This window comes from Protopterus annectens, chromosome 16.part0, assembly GCF_019279795.1.
Source record: "Protopterus annectens isolate FY-2018-M chromosome 16.part0, PAN1.0, whole genome shotgun sequence".
In the NCBI taxonomy this organism is placed as follows: domain Eukaryota; kingdom Metazoa; phylum Chordata; order Ceratodontiformes; family Protopteridae; genus Protopterus; species Protopterus annectens.
Genome location: NC_056750.1, coordinates 654910426 through 654931724, shown reverse-complemented (window position 1 = coordinate 654931724; position 21299 = coordinate 654910426). Strand labels below are relative to the sequence as shown.

Below are 21299 nucleotides of genomic sequence, written 5' to 3'. Positions count from 1 at the left end.
AATATTAACAGCACATACATTCTCCCTTACCCTCCAAAGTCCACTTTGTCATCTTTATGGCTATTTTTTTGGCCTATCAGTTTTTGTATTTTTTGTGGACTACCTTCTACGACATGGGAGTAATCCTCTACCTGGGCCTGGCCTACCCCCAGTGTAAGAAAGCTTCCATACGCTGAAAATTCTACAGTGCCATTTTGTCACTACTGACACAAGTGCCCCAAGACTTTGGTATTTGGTCTTTTTTTTTATTTTTTTAACCTACCTCTCTCCATGACTTATGCTATATAAGATGCAGTCTATATATCAGTGCTGTCTTGGAGAGATTTTATGAAAACAGAGTACACCACATGAAGGTACTTACCAAGACCTGGGGATGAATTCAGTTCCAGCAATACTACTCTTTTCCTGCTGATTTCATCAACTCTCCATCTGGAGACCCCTATCATCGCACCATTGCATATGTAAGAGGGAAGATGACTGTAGGGTTTGCACTTCACTGTGAAAAATTACCACATCAAGATTACTTTTATTCCTTTACAACCTAGCTTCATGTCCCTAATTTTGAATGGTGGTATGTGTGACACTGTACAACAGAGTTACCAATTATTAGGATTTTTTTGGGTGGCCTCCGAAAGTTCTAATATTACTATCTCAATACATGCTGCAGGTCTCATTTCTCAGTTCCTCATTTCTTTCACACTGCAGGGTCTAAGTGCTCAAGACTGAAAGTGTCCATAATGCCATTCAGCTACAAGCTGCTTAGATCTGCTGCTAGTTGCATAACTAGCAAGTAGCAAGCTAAAAGGTCATGTTTTACCTACTAGTTATACTGTGAGTACTGTATGCACTCATGATTTATATGGTGCATATCTCATGCACTGCTTGCACTTTCAACTAAGGAATTCAAAAACTCATCTCTAAACTGCAACTTTCTTTTTCAGCACATTGTATACACAATTTACTATGCAACCTGACTGTATTAATTTGCATACATAAAATGTGTGACTGTGCAAATTTGTGCTCTACAGTAATAAGAAGTTATGTACCTACCATAACGTTCCATGTTAGTTGTCTTCTTCTCGCCTTCTTTCTTGCTGGATGGGTTCGGAGCCGATCCTCGGCTCCGACTCGGCCAATACTAAAGCTGGAGAGCTAATTCCACCGGCTCGAGGCTCCCCCATATCCCACAATGCTAGGCGGTAACTCCTCAGATCTCGTTTGAAAGCTAGGCCAAGCAAGAAAAACTCCATAACCTGGAGAAGGGTAACCCACCTCTATAGGGCTGACTGTGAGGTGTCCTAAACCTAACATAGGAAAAATATAGAGGTGGTAGAGCGTGGGAGAAAAGGACTGAAAGGTCACAAGACAATCTCCTCTAGGTCTGTCCAGGCTAGGGGGAAGGAGGGTGGGACGCAAGAAAGAAGGCGAGAAGAAGACAACTAACATGGAACGTTATGGTAGGTACATAACTTCTTAATGTTAAGTTGTCTATCTCGCCTTCATTCTTGCTGGATGGGACCGTGTCCCTAGCACCTTGTCCCGGGTGGCCTATCAGAAAAGACTCTTGAGAACAGTGGAACCAAAGTTGGCATGGTCTCTGGAGGCTATGTCCAACTTGTAATGAGAAATGAAGGTATGAGGGGAAGCCCAGGTGGCTGCTGAGCAAATAGAATCAATAGGAAGCCTATCCTGAAAAGCTATGGATGTGGCTAAGGCCCTAGTAGAGTGAGCTCTAGGCTTTGAGGGCAGTTGTTGGTGCCTGATCTCATAAATAACGGTAATCGTAGAAGTAAGCCATCTAGAAAGTGACACTTTAGTGACTGGAAGGCCCATCTTGTCTTCCGCATATGAAATAAACAGTTGGTCTGATTTTCTAAACTGTTTAGTCCTGTCTAAATAATACCTGAGTTGGCGATGAACATCTAAACAGTGCAGTTTCTGTTCTGACCTGTTGCCATAGTTGGGGAAAAAAACTGGGAGATCAATAGTTTGATTCAGATTTGCTTGAGAGGACACTTTGGGGAAAAAAGGATGGATTGGTACGCAAGGATACTCTATCTCTGTGAAAAAGTAAATACGGGGGATGACAGCATAGAGCATGGAGTTCCGATACCCTTCTAGCTGAAGTGATGGCTATTAGAAAAAGCGTTTTCCAAGACAACTTCATAGAACATGAAGCCGCAGGTTCAAAGGGGGGTAGAATCAATGATGCTAGAACCAAGTTCAGATCCCATGGAGGAGGTGGATCCTTGATAGGGGGCTTAAGAAGAAAGACTCCTTTCAAAAAGGCTTTACAGAGTTTGTGAGACAAAATAGTAGACTCTGACACTCCCACATGAAAATTAGATATAGCCGCAAATTGAACCCTGATAGTAGAAGGAGAAGAGCCTGCTTGGAAAAGCTCAGCCAGGAAATCCAGAATGGACTGAATAGGTGCAGTAAAAGGATCTATTTCCCTCGACGCTGCCCAGAAGGAGAAACGTTTCCATTTGCTGCTATAAATCTTCCCGGTAGAAGACTTATGAGAAGCTATCAAAATATCTCTAACTGAGTGAGATATTAAGGGAAGCCTGGCTAAGGTTGGAATTGGAGGAACCACGCTGTGAGGTTCAGAGAAGAAAGGGATTGGTGCAGTTGACCCGATTGATGGGTCAAGAGATCTGGAACTGGGTCCAGATGCCATGGTTGCACCAAAAGGTAATGGTGAAGAAAGGAAAACCAAACCTGTTGAGGCCAATAAGGGGCCATGAGGATCATTGAGGCCTTCAGAGCGATGGCTTTCTGAATCAGCTGAGGTATCAGTGGGAACGGGGGGAAAGGCATACAGGAGTCCCGGAGGCCAATCTTGAACTAGAGCGTCTCTGATGGGATGACCTGGTAGGGGAAAGAGGGTGAAGAAATCGGGACACTTGCTGTTTTGGGGAGTGGCAAAAAGATCGCAGCAAGGTTGGCCCCAAGTTCGAAAAACTTCTTCCAACACTGATTTCTTCAGAGACCACTCGTGAGGCATGAGAATTGCTCTGCTCAATCTGTCTGCTATCACATTGGACTTGCGGAATGCGTTGCTATCAGGAAGCGCTGAGAAGAGATCGCCCATTGCCACAGTCTGAGTGCTTCTCGACATAGGGGGTAAGATTTGGTCCCGCCTTGCTTGTTGATGTACCACACTACAGACATATTGTCCGTCTGAATTGCTACAGTTCTCTTGGGAAGAGAGTCCTGAAGGGCTTGCGACGCTAAAAGCACTGCTCTCATCTCTAGAACATTTATGTGCAAGTGGCACTCGATCTGCTGCCACGTGCCCTGGACTGTCCTGCCCTGGTAATGCCCCCCCCACCCGATCAGGGAGGCGTCCGTTGTCAGAGTTGCAGCCGGGGGCGGGGGAATGAAAGGTCTCCCTAGAAGAAGTTGGGGAGATGTGACCCACCAGGAAAGATGATTCCTGCATGACTGAGTTATGCTGATAGTGTGGGACATTGGCAGAAGTTGAAAAGACCACTGAGTGAAAAGCATCCACTGAAGAATCCTCATGTGGAAGCGGGCTAAGGGGAGGAGAGGAATAGCCGCCGCCATAATCCCTAGGACTTTCAACACCAGTCTGACCTTGACCCTGTTATGTCGTAATAGAAGAAAAACCTGCTTGTGAATGTCTGCTACTCTTTGTTCCGTGAGTCTGGCTGACAGACTGACTGTGTCTAATCTTGCACCTATAAAGGTAATAAACTGACAAGGCGACAAGACAGACTTTTCGTAATTTACAGAGATGCCTAGAGTCTGACATGTTCGTAAAGTGTAGTCTCTGGCTAAGGGAAGTAGATGCCTGGTGGTGGCAGTCAGGAGCCAGTCGTCTAAGTACGGAAACACCTGGAATCCCTTGGCCCCTCAAATGAGCGGCGACCACTGCCATGCATTTGGTGAACACTCGGGGTGCTGTAGTGAGACCAAAGGGCAGGGCCCTGAACTGAAAATGACTGGCTCCTAGCCTGAAGCGGAGAAATCTCCTGGATCGTCTGTTCATCTTGATGTGATAGTACGCATCCTGGAGAGCTATGGAGCACATCCAGTTGTCCTGACCCAGAAAGGGCAGGATGGACTGCAGCGTGACCATCCGAAATGTTGTTTTCTTGACAAACTTGTTCAAGTTGCTGAGATCCAAAATGGGTCTCCAGTCCCCTGTCTTCTTTGGAACCAAAAAGAATTTGGAGTAGATTCCGGATCCTTGTTGGTCTGCTGGAACTGGTTGAATGGCTCTTTTTGCTAGCAGCTTTGAAATTTCTAGTGCTGCTTGCTCCCTTTGACTGGGTGGAACGTCTGGAAGGGAGTTTCTGGATTGTTTTGGGATGTGAATGAATGGAATTCTGTAGCCTTCGGATATGATAGACTGTACCCACTTGTCTTGAGTAAGGGAAAGCCAGGCTTTTGGGTACAGAGATAATCTTCCCCCGACTGCCTCCGAAGGTGGACAGTCGAGCAGCCCCTCAGGGGTGCTGAAAGGGTTTGTCAGAGAAAGTTTCTCGACTACCCTGATTCTGCGGGCCCCCTCTGCCTCTAGGACGGCGTCTATTATTATTGTTCCCCCCTCTACCTCTAGAGGGGAAACAACTCTGTGCATCCGGTAAGACTCCCTGTGGTTGTTTGCGGAACCACATCTTCCCCCCCTTCTGACCCTTGGGGTAAGGTCTAGAAGGGGTAGAAAAACTGACTCCGATGGCAGAAAGAGTCTTACCTTCTACCTCGCACCTTGTCAGAGTATCCTTCACTTGTGGACCAAAGAGAGATGATCCATCAAAAGGGGAGTTAGTGAAGGACGCCTTGAAAGGGTCCGCAAAGCTACATAGCCGCATCCAGGCATGGCGGCGTAAGGCCACCCCTGTACCTGCGGCCCTGCTCGCTTCATCAGCCGCGTACGAAATCAGGCGCATGGAGGAGTTAACTACTGAGTTAAGGGTAGCCAGCTGGGAGTTCATCCTATCTTGAAACCCCACAGCTGATGGGTCCTTCAACACTTCACTCATATCCTTGAGCAAGTCCCTTTGGAGACGAGTGAAATGACACAGGTAAATTCAGCGAACGCATAGAAAAGGTCGCTGATGAGAACATCCGCTTACCGTACCTGTCCATGGTCCTAGATTCCTTATTAGGAGGATGAACAGGTACCGAAGGATCCACTGGTTCCTTCTTGGTGGCTGCAGCCACCACCATGGCATCCACAGAGACACCTTTGGACAAAAACTCCTTGTCTTTGGGGACAGTGATAAATTTGGCTGGCCTCCTAGGGGTGGGTTCCACAGAGTCAGGAGCCGCCCAAGCCTTCCTCGCCACCACTTCCATGAGGGGGTCAAAGGGAGGGGACACCCAGGAGGTGGAAGGTCGAAAACCAAACGCCTCAAGGTACACTGATTCGTCCTCTGAAGGGTTAAGGGCTGGCCAATTCCCCCTCTGTTTCAAGATTTCGAGTATGTCTGCAAAGGAGACATCTTCAGAGGGGGAACGAGGGGAATCCTCAGAATCCTCCAAATCAGTGTCAGAGGTGAAAGACTCAGGGGAGTCAATGTGCTTCCTCTTGCACTGTCTCTTCCTAGGGGGTTCTCCTGCAAGGTCAGGAGAGGCCTCGGAAGAGGAAGAAATTCCCACTGGGGATACTTGAGGCGCAGATTCTCTACGGTCCGAAGCAAGGGGGTGAGAAGAAATCACCGCAGGCACTGTGGAGGGAGGGGCTGATGGAGCCGACTGTGGAGTAGAACCAGGTTCTAACATGCTCCGCATGACCTCAAAGGCACCCCTGTCAGGCAGGGCCAGAGGTCTCCGCTCCAAAGAGCCAAAAACCTCCCCCGGCACCGACAAGGATGGCTCCGAAGCCGATGTCGGAGCCGAACTAACCAGCGCTGAAGCACCAAGAGGGAGAGCGGGGTCGGACAAGGGTCCGATGCCACTCGCCCCCTCAGAGCCGACGAGGGAAGTCCGGCGCCGAGATCCCTCCAAGGAGGAAATCGGAGCAGACGATGGCGCCGAAAGGAAAGGTATCAGTTCCGATGCTCCCACAGTCTCGGCTCCGAGCAGCACCGGCTCCGAACTCAAGAGAGTCGGAGGAGGAATATCTAATGGAACAGGGGTAGCCATCGACTGTTGAGTCGGGCTGTGTAACATCTGGGCCAGTGCCTCGGACTTAAGAAGTCTACTCACCACCCTCTGCAAATCATGGTCCGAAAGTCTGGAGGACCTAGAGGAGTGTGACCTATGGCTCCGTTCAGACAAGAGCGGTGACGCTGGAGCCGAATGAACGGAGCCGATAGAAGGAGACCTGGATCTCTTTCTAGTAGTCGGTTCCGACAAGGGTATCGGAACCGACTTCGACTTGTCTGTCTTGGCTCCAGCCGGAGCCAAGGACACGGTGTGTGTGTGTGGCAGATCTAGGATCATTGGCTCCGGCCGGAGACAATGTTTGAACCGTATGAATGGTCTTTGAACCTCCGGAGGACGGCTCAGACACTGGAGCCGACTGCCTGGAGGGCTTAGAAGGTTTCCCCGACAGAGACTGGGTCGGGGGACCCTCGGGCTTCAATAAGCCCCTCAAGATCAATTTGTTTTTACGTTCCTGCAGGACTCTAGGGCTGAAACCGTGACAGACATCACAAGAGTCCTGCAGGTGTAAAGGTCCCAGGCAATACACACAAGAAGTGTGACCGTCTGTCAGAGATATCTTCTGACAGCACGAGTCACACTTCTTAAAGCCTGAGACCTTCGATTCTTTAGACATATCTAAAGAGACAGCACTAGTGCAATCACTCACACAAACACACAGATTACACTAAAATTTAAATTAAACTAACTAAATTTAACAAAGATCCTGACAGAAAAAAACACACTCACTCCAACTACTAGGAGGGGTGGGAAGGGGCCTTGGGGAAAAAACCCTTGGAAAAAAATTTATGGAAAGGGAAGATATTTGTAAGGGAGTGCTAACAAACTAAGTAACTAATTACTATAGAAAAACTAACTTAAAGGGGATCCAAGTCTTACTAGAACTTTAGAAATTTAACTAACCTGCAGAGCCGGTTGGAAAAGCACCTCGTCAGCTAAGCGGCAAACGAGATCTGAGGAGTTACCACCTAGCATTGTGGGATATGGGGGAGCCTCGAGCCGGTGGAATTAGCTCACCAGCTTTAGTATTGGCCGAGTCGGAGCCGAGGATCGGCTCCGAACCCATCCAGCAAGAATGAAAGCGAGATGGACAACTTAACATTCTGTGTTCTTGAACTGCTATAATACAACAGAAGGTAACTTCTTAAGAAACAATATCATATGACAATGTAACTAGTTTAAAGGCAAAGTTTAAAAAGGAGCTGCACAGTATTCCACCACACTACACACCATAGACAACAGTTGCTCAAATATGACCAAACAACTCAGTATAAACAATAGAGTTCTCATAACAGAATGGCAATGAAAATTTTAAAAATAACTCATTACCTTGCATACTGAAACAAATGAAAAAAACGTATTACCTTGCATAGTGTCTTTATCAGTTTTTGGTACCATCTGGTTGTTTATTAGAGCAACATCCTTTCTTGGAACAGAGGTACTGTAGGAATTTAGAAAGACAATTTTTAAAATTAGAAATAAGACAGTATTTTTTAGCTTAAGTTACCTTTATAAAGCAAAATCAAAATAATTTTAGATTATATATTTTTGCACTTCTTTTCAACTGTACTGAATTTCTAAGCTGGCTGAATCAATATGCACTTATAGTCTTACCTACCAAAAATGATCAGATACAGGCTGCTACTATTCCAAACTAAGTATCACTAGACAAAATTCCAACTTGCATCCCCCCCCCAATCCTCTACCTTATGATATAGCACAATAACCTTCCCAACTGCAGCAAAACAACCAGCATATTAAACTAATTCATACTTGATCCAAATTTACAGAGCTCCACATCCCTATCACGGTCTATTTGTGGCCTGTAATCCAGTTTATATTGCAGATATCATACACAATTACCATTTATACCTAACAAGTGCAGCAACTAATTATGGTTTAAGTATTAAGTATGCTTTCCACCATGTAGCTCAAGAATCATGCACATAGAGCTGAAAAGCTTGGCTAGCTCAAAACCACATTTCCTAACTATCTTTTACCATGTGTGTGGGGGATAACGCCAGATAAAGTGCTGTCAGGCATTGACAAAATTTGCAGAAATGGCTGAAGCTCTGAAAGTCCTTATGGAGCCACTGATGAATGGCACATCCACAAGACAGCAAATAAAAAACAAGCAGTGAAATATCACTACATACCAAATGCCTTGTGTGATTGTAGGATGTACTGTCAGCCATGCCTGGAGAAGTAGGACAGTGAATTTGTAACATATGCCAGCACAGCTAGTTGGAATTTTGTAAAGAATTATATGTCATTTACATATCAAACTGATTTGTAAAGATGCTTTTGCTGAAAATGTATCTGCGAAGTTTGCTTGTGCTAAAATGTATCAACAGTAGACCCTGCTAGAAGGAAAAGAAATGTACATGTATTATTGTAATGAAATTAAATGTATACATTGTAACAGCATATACTGGGAGAGAAGAGGTTAAGCCACCTGGACTTTGAAAAAAAAATTATTCTTCAAATTAAATTACTTTACGGGTTAAGCCAAAAAGAAGTTATCCCGCAGTTTTGAATGGAGTCAAAGACATAATGTCTGTACTAGACAATAGATTGTACCTCCTGTAGGAAGAGTGGAATGGTTTTATCGTTTTATGCCTTCCAGCAGCTGCACCACATCTGATCAATGTTTTATCTGCTGTGTGTATGGTAACACGTAGGTGCTAAATTCTGACAGCTTCTGGCAGTGGGGGTTGCACAGGAACCAAAAGTCAGACGATCAGATGTATGTGATGTCATTCTTTACAAAAATAATGTATAAATATTAGTGGAGACCGAAGTCTCACCAGCATTCTGTATTCTGTTTCGGATCTGACAAGAAGGACCACTCACCCATCTTGCCTTACTCTACTTAGTAAGCAGGAACAGTAATTATTTTAGTCAATCAGGAACAGATACTGAACCCAGCAAAATACTGTTTATTTCCTGTGACTGAGACTCTGGTATTTACTGTAAACCGATATTTATTATTTTCATGTTCTTTTATTATTTACTATCAAATATATTTAAACTTTTCATTGTGGCTGGTTCTTTTTAGAAAATATTTAAGTTTTGAGAGTACTTGGACATATTTATTTAGCGATAACTCTGCCCACTCCTGTAAGCCTCACTGTTTGGTCAACACTGCACAGGAAAGGGATACCCAGTGCTGTACAAATTTTAATATTAATTTCACTCAGTATAATTACATACTCATTTAAGATCATTATAGTAACTGACTGGTGGCAATGAAACTACCTTATACTTTGGCAGAAGGTGGCATAGCTAGTAAATCTGTGCCAACCTTTCTCAGGTGTGTGTGTGAAAATTAAATCTCAAAGAGTATCTCTCTTGGCTACTTGGAGTAGGGACACAAAGCATTGGTTTGAGAGAGAGAGAGTGTGCTGGAGGACTTGGCTTGGATACTTGGCTGAGGATCTAACCTACAGTTGTACCAGTGGGAGTCTTACTGGGGACCTGGAGGAGACAGACAGAGATCCAGACCCCGGAATGAATGGGTTCCCTGTGTGTTTTTAAGGGAAATTGTGCTTGATGCAAAGAGGTCTGCATCTGGAAATACTGAGTGTATCCCATTTGTATTCCAAGTGACCATCCATCTCCAGTGTCAGTGGTGAAGATTCTGCCTCCTTGATTACTGGCCCAGAGTGGGAACATCATATATTAGTGAACAATGGTGGGGTATTGAACTTCTGTAGCCTATAAGTAGTTGTCACTAAAGGCGTGCATTCTATCAAGTAGCCACACAGTGAACATTCACTGTTCCATATCACAAAAGTTTTTGTTAGTTTGCTTTAGTCAGGGAGAGCAGGCAAAAATTTCAGCAGAGGATTATGGATCACTGACAAAGAACCAGTTGACCAAGGTGTGCGAAGCCAAAGGACTGGTATATGCCAACCTAAATAAAGAGGAAATTATTTAATCCTTAATTGCAGCTCAGACAAGCAATCAGGAGGATAAACAGTCTTGTGATGGGAATTTGCAGCCCTCCGAAACAGGACAGTTCACCTTTTCCTCAGAGGACTTAAACATCCATCTGGAGTTAAACAGACTTGAACTGAAGGCCAACTGGATCAACATTTAAATGTTTTAAATGTAATCAGTGGGGCCATGTAGCATACAGATGTCCACGGAGGTGAGGAACAAAAGGTGGGGCAGCCAGCAAGTGGGAATAACAGTACGCCAATGGTAAGTTGTCAGGAGAAAACAGGGTTACCAAACTATCACAAGAGACTGTATCCTACCTTAGTAGATGGAAAATAAGCCAATGCTAAGACAGACACAGGCTCTGACATAACCATTGTGAAGCCTGCCGTGATTAAAGAAGAGTGGTATTTGCTTGGGCAGTCCACTCCATTAAGAGCTTTAAGAGAGACCCCATTCCAAATGCCTTTGTCCAGGGTTCACCTTGAATGGGAAGGTGGAAACAGAAGCAAGCAAGTAGGTGTGTTTGATGATATCCCTGCAGATGACTTGATAGGAAATGATTTTGATAATGCAGTACCTTGTGTGCATGCAGTTACACAAAGTCAGGCTTGGAGACAGGTATGTGGGTTTGGTAGCCTGCAGGAGATCCAGACAGACACCACACCTGAAGCCAGGGGTGGTGGTGTGGCTATTTCAGGGAGGGAACTACCCTGTAACAGTGAGCCTGAAGGGAAGCCACAGCTGCTGGTAGGTACTAATATTCTCTTGGACAAAGTGATTGCAAGGGCAGAGGTGAGTGGTAGAACCCACGCTGACAGTGAGGGCACCACTGTCAGAGGATATCAGACTTCCTGTGGAAGTGGAGCTGGGAAGAGTCAGAAAAGTAGAGCTGAGACAAGCTCTGTGCTCAGACCCTACACTAAGAGCTTTGAGGGAGGTAGTTATGGAGGCATCTAATTCTCAAGGAAAAGGGGAGTCTGTATACTGGAACAAAGGGTTACTGTATAGAGAGTGGACCCCTGAGGAAGGTTAGAGGGTGAGGTAATACAGCAGTTGGTAGAGCCTACAGCCTACCAACCATCTGGCATTTCTAGCCATAGCCCAGTACATTCCTTTTGTAGGTCATATGGGCATAAAGCTTATCAAGAGACATATTATGCAGAACTTTTATTGGCCTGGGATTGCAAGGGGTGTAACAGGCACAGGACGTGTGAGCAGTGTCAAAAAGTAGGCAAGGCAGGACACATGGTCAAAGCTCCTCTGATGCCTTTGCCTGTGATTGAGGAGCCATTTCAGATGGTAGCTATGTAGCTAAGGTTATTGTGGGGCCTCCGAGTACTCCAAGCTTCACAGGGAAGAAGCATATCCTGGTGGTAGTAGATTATGCTACTAGATACCCTGAGGCAGTAACTCTGTCCTCCATCGAGGCAGAGAAGGTGTCAAATGCTTTGCTAGAGATTTTCAGCAGGGTAGGTTTCTCAACAGAAATACTGACTGACACAGTTGCCAATTGCATGTCAAACCTGTGGCTTGTCTGTGGAAGCATTGTGGGGTGAATCACGTAAAGACCAGCCCTACCATCCCCAGACTTATGGTCTTGTGTAGAGGTTAAACTCTACACTACAGACCATGCTACGGGCATTTGCAGACCAGTTTAAGAGAGAGTAGGACCAATATTTGGCGCATCTGATGTTTGCTTACAGAGAGGTACTCCAAAAATCCACAGTATTTTCACACTTTGAGTTGCTGTATGGGCATAGGGTGCGGGGACCTTTAGATTTGATTGGTGATGAGTGGGAGGGCGAGTGTGAATCCCTCAAGGAGTCTGTTGTGGCATATGTTCCCAACCTCAGGACAAGGCTAAGGGAGCTCACAGACTTGGCCTAAGAGAACCTGGCAGGAGCCCAACACCAGAAAAAGGTCTGGCATGACAGGAATGCTCAAGCTAGAGAGTATGCTGTGGGGTAGCAGGTGGTGGTTCTTGTCAGACACAATAAGCTGCAGGCAGCTTGGAGGGGACCCTTCAAAATAGTAAGTAAGGTCAGTAATGTTAACTATGTGGTAGAACTATTAAGCAGGAGGCAGAGGCCCAAAATGTACCATGTTAACATGATGAAACCTTACCATGACAGGAAGGCCCTAGTGCTAAGCATCTGCAGTAGGAGACAGGAAGAGTCTTGGGGGGGGGGGGGTCTACGGCTACAGCGAGCCAGCCAGCAAAATGCCAAACTGTTAAGGTGGAGTCTAGTGTTGCAGGCATATGATATGACAGTGCAGCACTGTACTGGAGTCAGCAATGCCAAGGCAGATAGAACCTCAAGACAGGGTATGGGGTAATGTATTCCTTGATAAGCTCATTCCTCTCAAGCAACATTTCTCAAGGGTCATTTGAAAAACTAGCTTGAGTCTTCAAAGGGGGGAGACGTGATGTTAGGCGGTACTGCCAACCATGCCAAGGGAAGTAGGGCAGTGGATGTGTAACATATGCCAGCACAGCTAGCTGGAATTTTATAAACAATTGCATGTAATTTGTATATCAAACTGATTTGTACAGATGTTTGTGGTGAAAATGTATTTGTGAGGTTTGCTTATGCTAAAATGCAACAATAAGTCCTGCTGGAAGGAAAATAAATGTACCTGTATTACTGTAGTGGAAATAAATGTATACATTGTAACAGCATATACTGGGAGAGAAGAAGTTAATCCACCTGACTTTGAAAAAAATATTCTTGAAATTAAATTACTTTATGGGTTAAGCCATAAAGATGTTATCCCACAGTTTTGAATGGAACCACACATGCAATGCCTGTACTAGAGAATAGGTTGTAGCTCTTGTAGGAGTGGTATGGTTTTATTCATAGGTTCATAGGTAGGTACTAGGCTATCTGCCCTAGGGCATTATAAGCCTAGCCAGAATGTGTTAGCTTTCGCCACCCTTTTAGACTAGATTCCCGAGCCTCTGTCCAGCAGGGCCATAGAAGTGATCCCAGGAGTAAATTTACGATTTCCCATCCACTCATCAAGATTTCTCTTGAAGAGGGTCAGCGAGGGGCTCTGCCTAACATGAAACGGGATTCTATTCCAAAGCGAGGGAAGCCTTTGGTATATGAATCTATCCCTCCAGCATGTCCTATTTACTGGTGTGCTGAGGTTTAAATCCATGGAGCGTGTAGCTCTAATGGATTTGGCTTTCTTGAGGTGGAGCATGTCCATCAATTCCGGGTTAGACATGGCCTTGTATGTCAGGCAGAGATCGCCTCTGAGTAGGCGGTAAGCAATTGAGTAGAGCTGGAGTTTCTTTAGTCGAGTAGCATAGGCCATCTGTTTGAGGCCCACGATCCTCTTGGTGAGGTACTTTTGAGGTCTCTCCAGCTGTTGCAGGTGTCGGGTAAGATACATCTCAAATGGGGCGTTGTACTCAATTAAGGGCCTGATGAGCGATGAGTAGAGGGGCACAATGACCTCTCTTGATCTAGATATGAATCCTTTTGTGATTAGGTGAGCTATATAGAAGGTTTTTCTAACCACTTTGGCAATGTGATTGTCAAAGGAGAGGTTACTATCTACTTGGGTCCCTAGATCTCTAATTACTTCTTCCGTACTTAGTGGATTACTTCCTATGTGGTAGTTTGTGGGCACTTTGTTTTTCCCAAAAGGGATGACTATGCACTTTTTGGCATTTAGCTTAAGGCCATGGTTTTGACACCAGGTATCCGTCTCTGTAAGACCCTTCTGGAGGATGCTTGTGTCGGCTGGAGAGTCGATTATGGCTCCCAGCTTGCAGTCATCTGTGAACCTGGTCAGCCACAGTCCTTCCATGCTTGCCTGTACCTCAGAAAAGTATATACCAAACAAGAGGGGTCCCAGGACTGAGCCCTGTGGGATGCCACTTGTAACCGGTTTAGAGTCGGACATGGCACCCGCAACTCTGACCATGTGAGTTCTATCCCTGAGCCAGTTTGCAACCCATCCTGTGATATATGGGTTGATATTTAAGCTGGTAAGCTTATTTATGATGCCAGAGTGGGGTATTGTGTTGAAGACCTTTGCGAGGCACAGGTAGGCTGTGTGGACTACCTTTACCTCATCAATGTCTTTGGTAGCTATTTCAAAAAATCAACTAGGTTTAGGAGGCAAGATATGCCTTTAACAAAGCCGAATTAGTAGGGTCCAGTGTCTGGAGGTTCCCAATGTCTTTGTTTATGAGATGCATGATGATGTGCTCCACAGCCTTGCAGACCAGGCTAGTCAGACTTATGGGACGATAGTTCCTGGGATCCATTGTGGTGCCACCTTTGTGGAGTGGGATTACTGTTGCTGTATGCCACTCTTTGGGTACATAACCTGCGGTAAGGCTGAGTTGGAACAGTGAGTTTATGTGAGAGTTTAGTTCTTTTTGGAGCTCGTGTAAGACGCAGCCCGGGATACCATCCGGTCCCACTGATGCTGTGTTTTTTACTTTGGAAAGGGCTGCTTTCACCTGTGTGTCTGTGATGACTGGGGGACTGCATTCTTCTGGGATAGACAACAGGCCCTTTTGGGGGGGAAGGGGGGGGTAAAGTTTGCACTGAACCTGTCCGCCAGGATGTCGGCAATGTCAGTGGGTTCAGTGTATTTTGTGCCATTTTGCACCAGCTCAGAGCACATCTGAGAGTTGCCACCCAGGTTCTTGATGTAGCTAAAGAATGCCTTGTGATTGTCTTTAGAGTCTTTGCCGATTTTTCTTTTGAAGTTAGCCTTCGATGATTTTATGATTGAGCAAAGTTTCTTGCTAATACTGATCAGGGATGCCTTCCCTTTTTGGGATTTTGCCTTATCATGTAATAGTTTCCTCCTTCTGTTGTATAGCTTATTTATGGCCGGGGTCCACCAGACTGGTCTCCTGTGTTTGGACGAGTGAGTCTTGGTTTTACTTGGGATGACACAATCCACGCATTCCTGTAGGTGCTCATAGAGTGCATTTGTAAAGGATTCTGTGGTTTGGATAGCATTTTCCATTTGCCCGGGGGCTTTGAAACTTTCCACCTCGGTCTTGAGGAATGTGAAGTTTGCTTTTGAGAGATTTTTCACAGTGGTTTCCTTGGCCGGGGGTGGGGTCAGGATGTGGATGTCCATTGTGATTAGTTTGTGGTCTGATCTTACCAACAAGGGGTTTACCTCTGGTGTGGAACAATGATCCCTCATGTTGGTGATGACCAGGTCCAATATGTTGTCCCCTCTTGTGGGAGTGGTGACCAGTTGTTCCATGGCGTTTGAGTTTATAAACTCCAGGAACCGTTGGGCAAAGGAGTTGGGACTCGAGTAGTTTTCCCAGTCAATGTTTGGGTAGTTGAAGTTCCCCAAAATCATGGTGTTTGGTGAGACATTCACTTTCTCCAATGTTCTCAAGAATGCCGTATGGGGGGTCCTGAGACAAGGTGGGTGATCTGTAGCAGGTTACAAACTGAAAAGCAATTTTGCCCACTGTTAGCTGCACCTGGAGGGTCTCCAATGCCTCATGCAGTGCCACTAACCTGGAAATGTGGGTATCCTTGATGAAGATGGACACTCCCCCGCCTTTAGTATTTTGTTCCGAGTTCTGGGGCCGAAAAGTACGGTATGAGTTGAATCCTGGTAGTGCTGGGGTGCTCTTTGGAGCCTTGAACCAGGTTTCTGTTACTGCACAGATATCGATTTTCTCCATACTGAGGAGTGCCTCAAGTGCGTGCATCTTGAGGTTTAGACTTCTGGCGTTGAGTAGCATTACCCTTAGTTTTTTGTTTCTGGTACTGTCTATGGAGGTGGTTTTGTCTTTTGAGCCTTGCCTAAAAAAGGAACTATGGGGGTGGCAAGAGCCTTAGCCAGTATTCGAAAACCTAGGGGTGACAGGTGCAAGCCGTCCCTGGCAAAGCAACGTGGCTTGTCGAGCATGTTATTCCAGGCTGACAGACACTGGATCCCCTTTGAATGACACCAATAGTTTAGCCAATTGTTAAAACTGATCATTTTGTCTTTATACTGTGGCATCATTCTTGGTGAGGGCAAAATGCTACTCAAGGTCAGGGTCATACCGGCCTGGGCTACATGATCAGAGAGCTCCTCTATGTCTCTTTTCAAGTAGTCCAGGGAGGTACGTCTCAGGTCATTCACACCAACATGGACAATGACAGAGTCATATTTGTACCTGCTGTGGAGTGACCTGAGTGCTTGTGTTATGTGGCGGATCCTGGCACCCGACAGGCAGCTTACAGTGACCTTCTCCTTGTTCAGTCCGGTGAGCGGGTCATCAGTGTGCCTGACAATAGAGTCTCCTATTACTAGCGTATTAGGTGCATTATTTAGCCTTAAGGGCTGCTTCTGTGTGGCACACTGACTTTGTGAAGTATGTGATGCGTGATAGTTGTTGTGGGGTAGTGGTTGCTTGGATGTCTGCTTTGGAGGTCTCGGCTGCTTTGGCAGATTTTTATTTAGAGCCTCTGAGTATGTTTTTGTGAGTTTATGTCATGTTTGCTGATGCGATTGGTCTATGTGAGACTGGTTGTGTGGTGCGAGTGGTTTCCTTCTCCTCCTGACTGACTGTACCAGTCTTGGTTTGAGAGAGCTCGGCCTCCAGTTTGGCATATAGTTGCATCTCTCACATACATTTGAGTTTGTTGGAAGGAGGAGAGGGTTGTCTGTATACATAAGGCAACTGTAACATTGCCTCAAGATTCCCAGATTCACCAGCTGGACTGGAGAGTATACCTGAAACTGCATTTTAGACATGCCTGGATAGTTAAAAACTGATTTGTTGATTGTCTGGAATGGACGAATAAGGAGCCTTGTACTTCTGGGTAGTAAAAGGGGGTGCAGTGCTATAATTTGTTAGTGCTTACAGAGGTATTTGAGCAAGTGCTGGGCTGTAGAAGGGAGGTAGAGTGCTTACTTTAACTTTTACTTTATTGTTTTACGACTTCCAGCAGCTGCACCACATCTGAGCAATGCTCTGCCTGAGTGTATGTAACACACAGGTGCTAAATACTGACAGCTTCTGGCAGTGGGGGTTGCATACTAACTAGAAGTCAAATGACCAGATGCATGTGGTATCATTCTGTACAAAAAAAGAAGTTATGTCTTACCATCACGTTCCATCCGAGTTGTTTCATCTTCATTTATTCATTACTCTTGGGATTCGGTTCCAATCTCGGAACCGAGACGGCCTTTTTTTTCAAGCTCACGTCAGCCACAAACCTCTCGAGCTAAGAATTTACCCATCATGGCCTTCTCCCTGTTACCTCAGATCTAGTTTGCAAGTTGGAAAAATGAAGCAGAGGCTACCTCTGGTCAGACATGAACAACTGGAAAGAAGAACAAATGAGATTCACCCAGAAACCTTCAGAGGGGGAAGGCAGGTGGGCTGTAATGAACAAACAAAGCTGAAACAACTCAGATGGAACGTTATGGTAAGACATAACTTCTTTATCTGATGTTGTTAATCTTCATTTATTCCTTACTCTTGGGACAGAGTCCCCAGCTATCTTGTTCCCAGGGTGGCCCTATGGGAGGCCATTCTGGAGCACCACAGAACCAAAGGAAACTCTGCCTCTGGAGGCCAAGTACAACTTGTAATGAGCAATGACGGTATGAGGCCTAGCCCAGGTTGCGGCTGCACAAATGTCATTCAAAGATGTTCTAGCATGGAAGGCTGCAGAAGTTGACACTGATCTTGTAGAGTGGGCCTTTACTCTGCCAGGTAAAGGGATACCATTCTTGCCATAAATGAAAGTAATACAATTTCTCAAACAAGTGGCTAAAGTAACTTTAGAAACTGGACAACCTAATCTGAATTCAGAAAAGGCCAAACACAGCTGGTCAGATTTTCTATTAAATTTAGTCCTGTCTAGGTAAAAACGAATTTGACTATGTACATCCAAGGTATGCAGGCAATATTCCCCTCTGTTAGAATGATTAGGGAAGAACACTGGCAAATCAATAGTCTGATTGATAGATAACTGAAACGACCTTGGGCAAGAAGGTCGGATGGGTCCTTAATGAAACTCTGTCCTTGTGAAAGATGAGGTAGGGGAGTTTGGTAGAAAAGGCCTGTAATTCAGAAATACATCTGGCAGAAATAATGGCATCTAAGTACAATGTTTTCCATGACAGATACTTTAGATGACAGGTAGACGCAGGCTCAAAAAGAGAGGCTGTCAACCCTTGAAGGACTAAGGCCAGGTCCCAAGGTTGAACAGGTTCTCTAAATGGAGGCTTTAGTTGGGTTATGCCCTTCAGAAAGGTCTTACAAAGTCTGTGTGACATTAAGGAAGAGCCTTGGAAGCCATTATGAAAATCAGAAATCTCAGCCAAATGAACACGAACTGTGGAGCTGCTACCCCCGATTTAAAAAGGTCTGAAAGATATTCTAGCACAATAGAAACAAGGGCTGTAAAAGGGTCCATTTGTTTATCTTGTAGCCAGAGAGAAAACCTCTTCCATTTGCTGTGGTAAAGTAGTCTGGTGGATGATCTATGAGAGGCAATAAGGATGTCACGCACAGGGGAAGATAGGTCATGCTGCCTGGCAATCATTGGAAGTGGATAAACCAAGCTGCCAGTTTCAGGCTAGATAGGATTGGATGAACCAGATTCTGTGGGTGAGAGATCACCTCTGGAGTTGGACTGAGAATCCATGGTCGATCTAGCTGATGAGGCCACAGGAAGGGAAACCAAACTTGTCTAGGCCAATACAGTGCTCATCTGATTCTGTTGCCTAATACCAAGTGAGTCACACACATGGATTTATATTTATTCACATTTGTATTTATATATACATATTTATTTGTTTATATTTGTATTTATATATTTATATTCACATATTTTTACATTTTTATATATTTACATATTTTTATATACATCTACATTTACATATATGCCATGCCTTCATAACAACTGATGGTTTATTTAATATGTTAAGTTTGAATAAGTGTAGTAACACCATATTATTGTTTTACAGATTTTGCTATTTAAGCATCCATTTAATATCAACATTTTTATACATACATTACACATTTACAGGATATTTTGATGCATAGTCTTTAGAATTTGTAATTTATATTTATACTTATAAGAGATGAACACATAAGAGTTTTGTAGGATATATTGCTTCATAATTTGTTGTTGATGTTTTAACAACTTTTAATTCAACTGTTTAATTTCATCATTCAGATACAAGCAGCAGTACTCACCATTTGCATTGTTTCTTTAATTGAATGATTTTAATTGGATTACTTAAATTGATTGAATGCTTTAGAAATGCCTATATATATATTTGAATTCAAAGCTGTTAGTTGTAAGGATCTGAAGAAGCGTGTCTTGGTACACATGAAAGCGCTTGTCTTTTTATATTAAATATTTTCATCCATTTATTGTGGTGGTCGGCTTCCAGTTTGTTTCTAGCCAATATGGAGCAATCAGGATCACTTTGCTCTTCAACCGACGTGCTTTCTTGAGGAACAGGGGAATGAGGGGTATCGGAAGAGAGGCATATAGCAGACCTGAGGGCCAATCGTGGACTAGAGCATCTCTCGATGACTGTCCCCGAAGAGGGATCAGGGCAAAGTAGTTGCTGCACTTGTGACTGGACGGGGATGCAAACAGGTTGCAGTAAGGCTGGCCCCAGCGGTCAAAACCTTCGCTGCCACTACAGGATTGAGATACCACTTGTGAGACTGTAGAATGCATCTGCTCAACTTGTACGCTATCATGTTGGAGCTCCCGGGAATGTGCGTTGCTATCAGAAAATGGTTGGAGGCTATCGCCCATTGCCATATTCTCATGGCCTCTCGACAGAGTGGGTATGGTCTGGTTGCCCCTTGTTTGTCGATGTACCAGACTACTGCCATGTTGTCTGACTGAATTGCAATAGTCCCTGACGGAAGGATCAATTGGAATGCTTGCAACGCTAGTTAACATCGCCCTCAGTTCTTGGACACTGATATGCAGATGGGCCTCCGGCTGTGACCAAGTGCCTTGGACTGTCTTTCCCTGAAACAGTCCCCCCCCCCCCACAACCTACCAGGGAGGCGTCCGTGGTCACTGTGGCTTTGGACTGATGAGTGTTGAAGTGGTGAGACCACTGGTGAGGGTTGTTTGACATCCACCAGAGCAAGTCCTGTTTGCAAATCTTGGTTATTCGAATCGGAAAAGATAAGGAGTGCTGGGATGGGTACCACTGAGTAAGAAGCAGCCACTGAAGAAAAGCTCATGTGTAGCCTGGCTAGAGGGACTATGGTGATGGAGGCTGCCATCGACCCCAGCATTTGAAGAATGTATCGACCTGAGGCTAAATTTTGTGAAAGTATTGCCTGAACCTGTTCTTTGATCCTCTGAATTCTGTGATCTGGTAGAGAGGCTGTACACATCAATGTGTCCAGAATCACTCTAATGAGTGACTCGGAGTAAGGTTTGATTTCTTCCAGTTTATCGATACTCCGAGCTGCTGTGCAGTGTTTAGGGTGTAAGTCAAGGCCTGATCCAGTAGACGTCTTGTTGGGGCAACAATGAGCCAGTCATCTAGGTAGGGAAACACCTGGAATCCTTAAAGCTGAAGATGAGCTGTGACTACTGCCATGCACTTTATGAACACTCTGGGGGCTGCAGAGAGTCTGAAGGGCAGTACACAAAACTGGTAATGACTGGCTCCTTACCCAGAAGCGAAGATATCTTCTTGAGCACCTTTCCACCTTTATGTGGTAGTACGCATCTTGAATATCTATGGAGCACATCCAATCGTCTTTTTCCAAAAATGGAAGTATAAAACAAGAAAATACACTGCTGCAGCCAGATACACACAAATCTTCCAGTTTATTGTAAAACAAGTTCCACACGTTCAGATTGAGCACTTTCTTCCCTTTGAGTAGGGATTTAATCAGAATCTAACACATCTAACATTTCACCTTAAATACTAATATACTTGCTGACATCACTCAATTAACTTCATAAAGGAACCCAATTCCTTATTTTAAATACAATGTGTCACATTTAAAAACTAAGCTAAAAAAAGCTCCACATTCTTTAATAAAACTTTTTTTAAAAAACATATAATATGCATAATGGATTTAATAATTTATAATAAAATACACTGTATGTGAAAAAAACGTGCAACTCTTATAAATATTAAAAAGTAGACTATCTCATTAAGGCTGCTTTCTTATGCAACAAGGGCTTGATGGAAATCTTATCATTAAACCATGGGTC

At 44.6% G+C, this 21299-nt stretch overlaps 1 protein-coding gene across 1 annotated transcript in view; it reads right to left on the bottom strand.

The window, feature by feature from the left end:
- ARID4B (AT-rich interaction domain 4B) overlaps nt 1-21299 on the bottom strand; it is a 2517944-nt gene that overhangs the window by 1691716 nt on the left and 804929 nt on the right. Inside the window, exon 6 of the mRNA XM_044058160.1 lies at nt 7506-7582. Within this exon, the coding sequence (XP_043914095.1) occupies nt 7506-7582 (77 nt within the window). The remainder of the gene's footprint in view (nt 1-7505; nt 7583-21299) is intronic.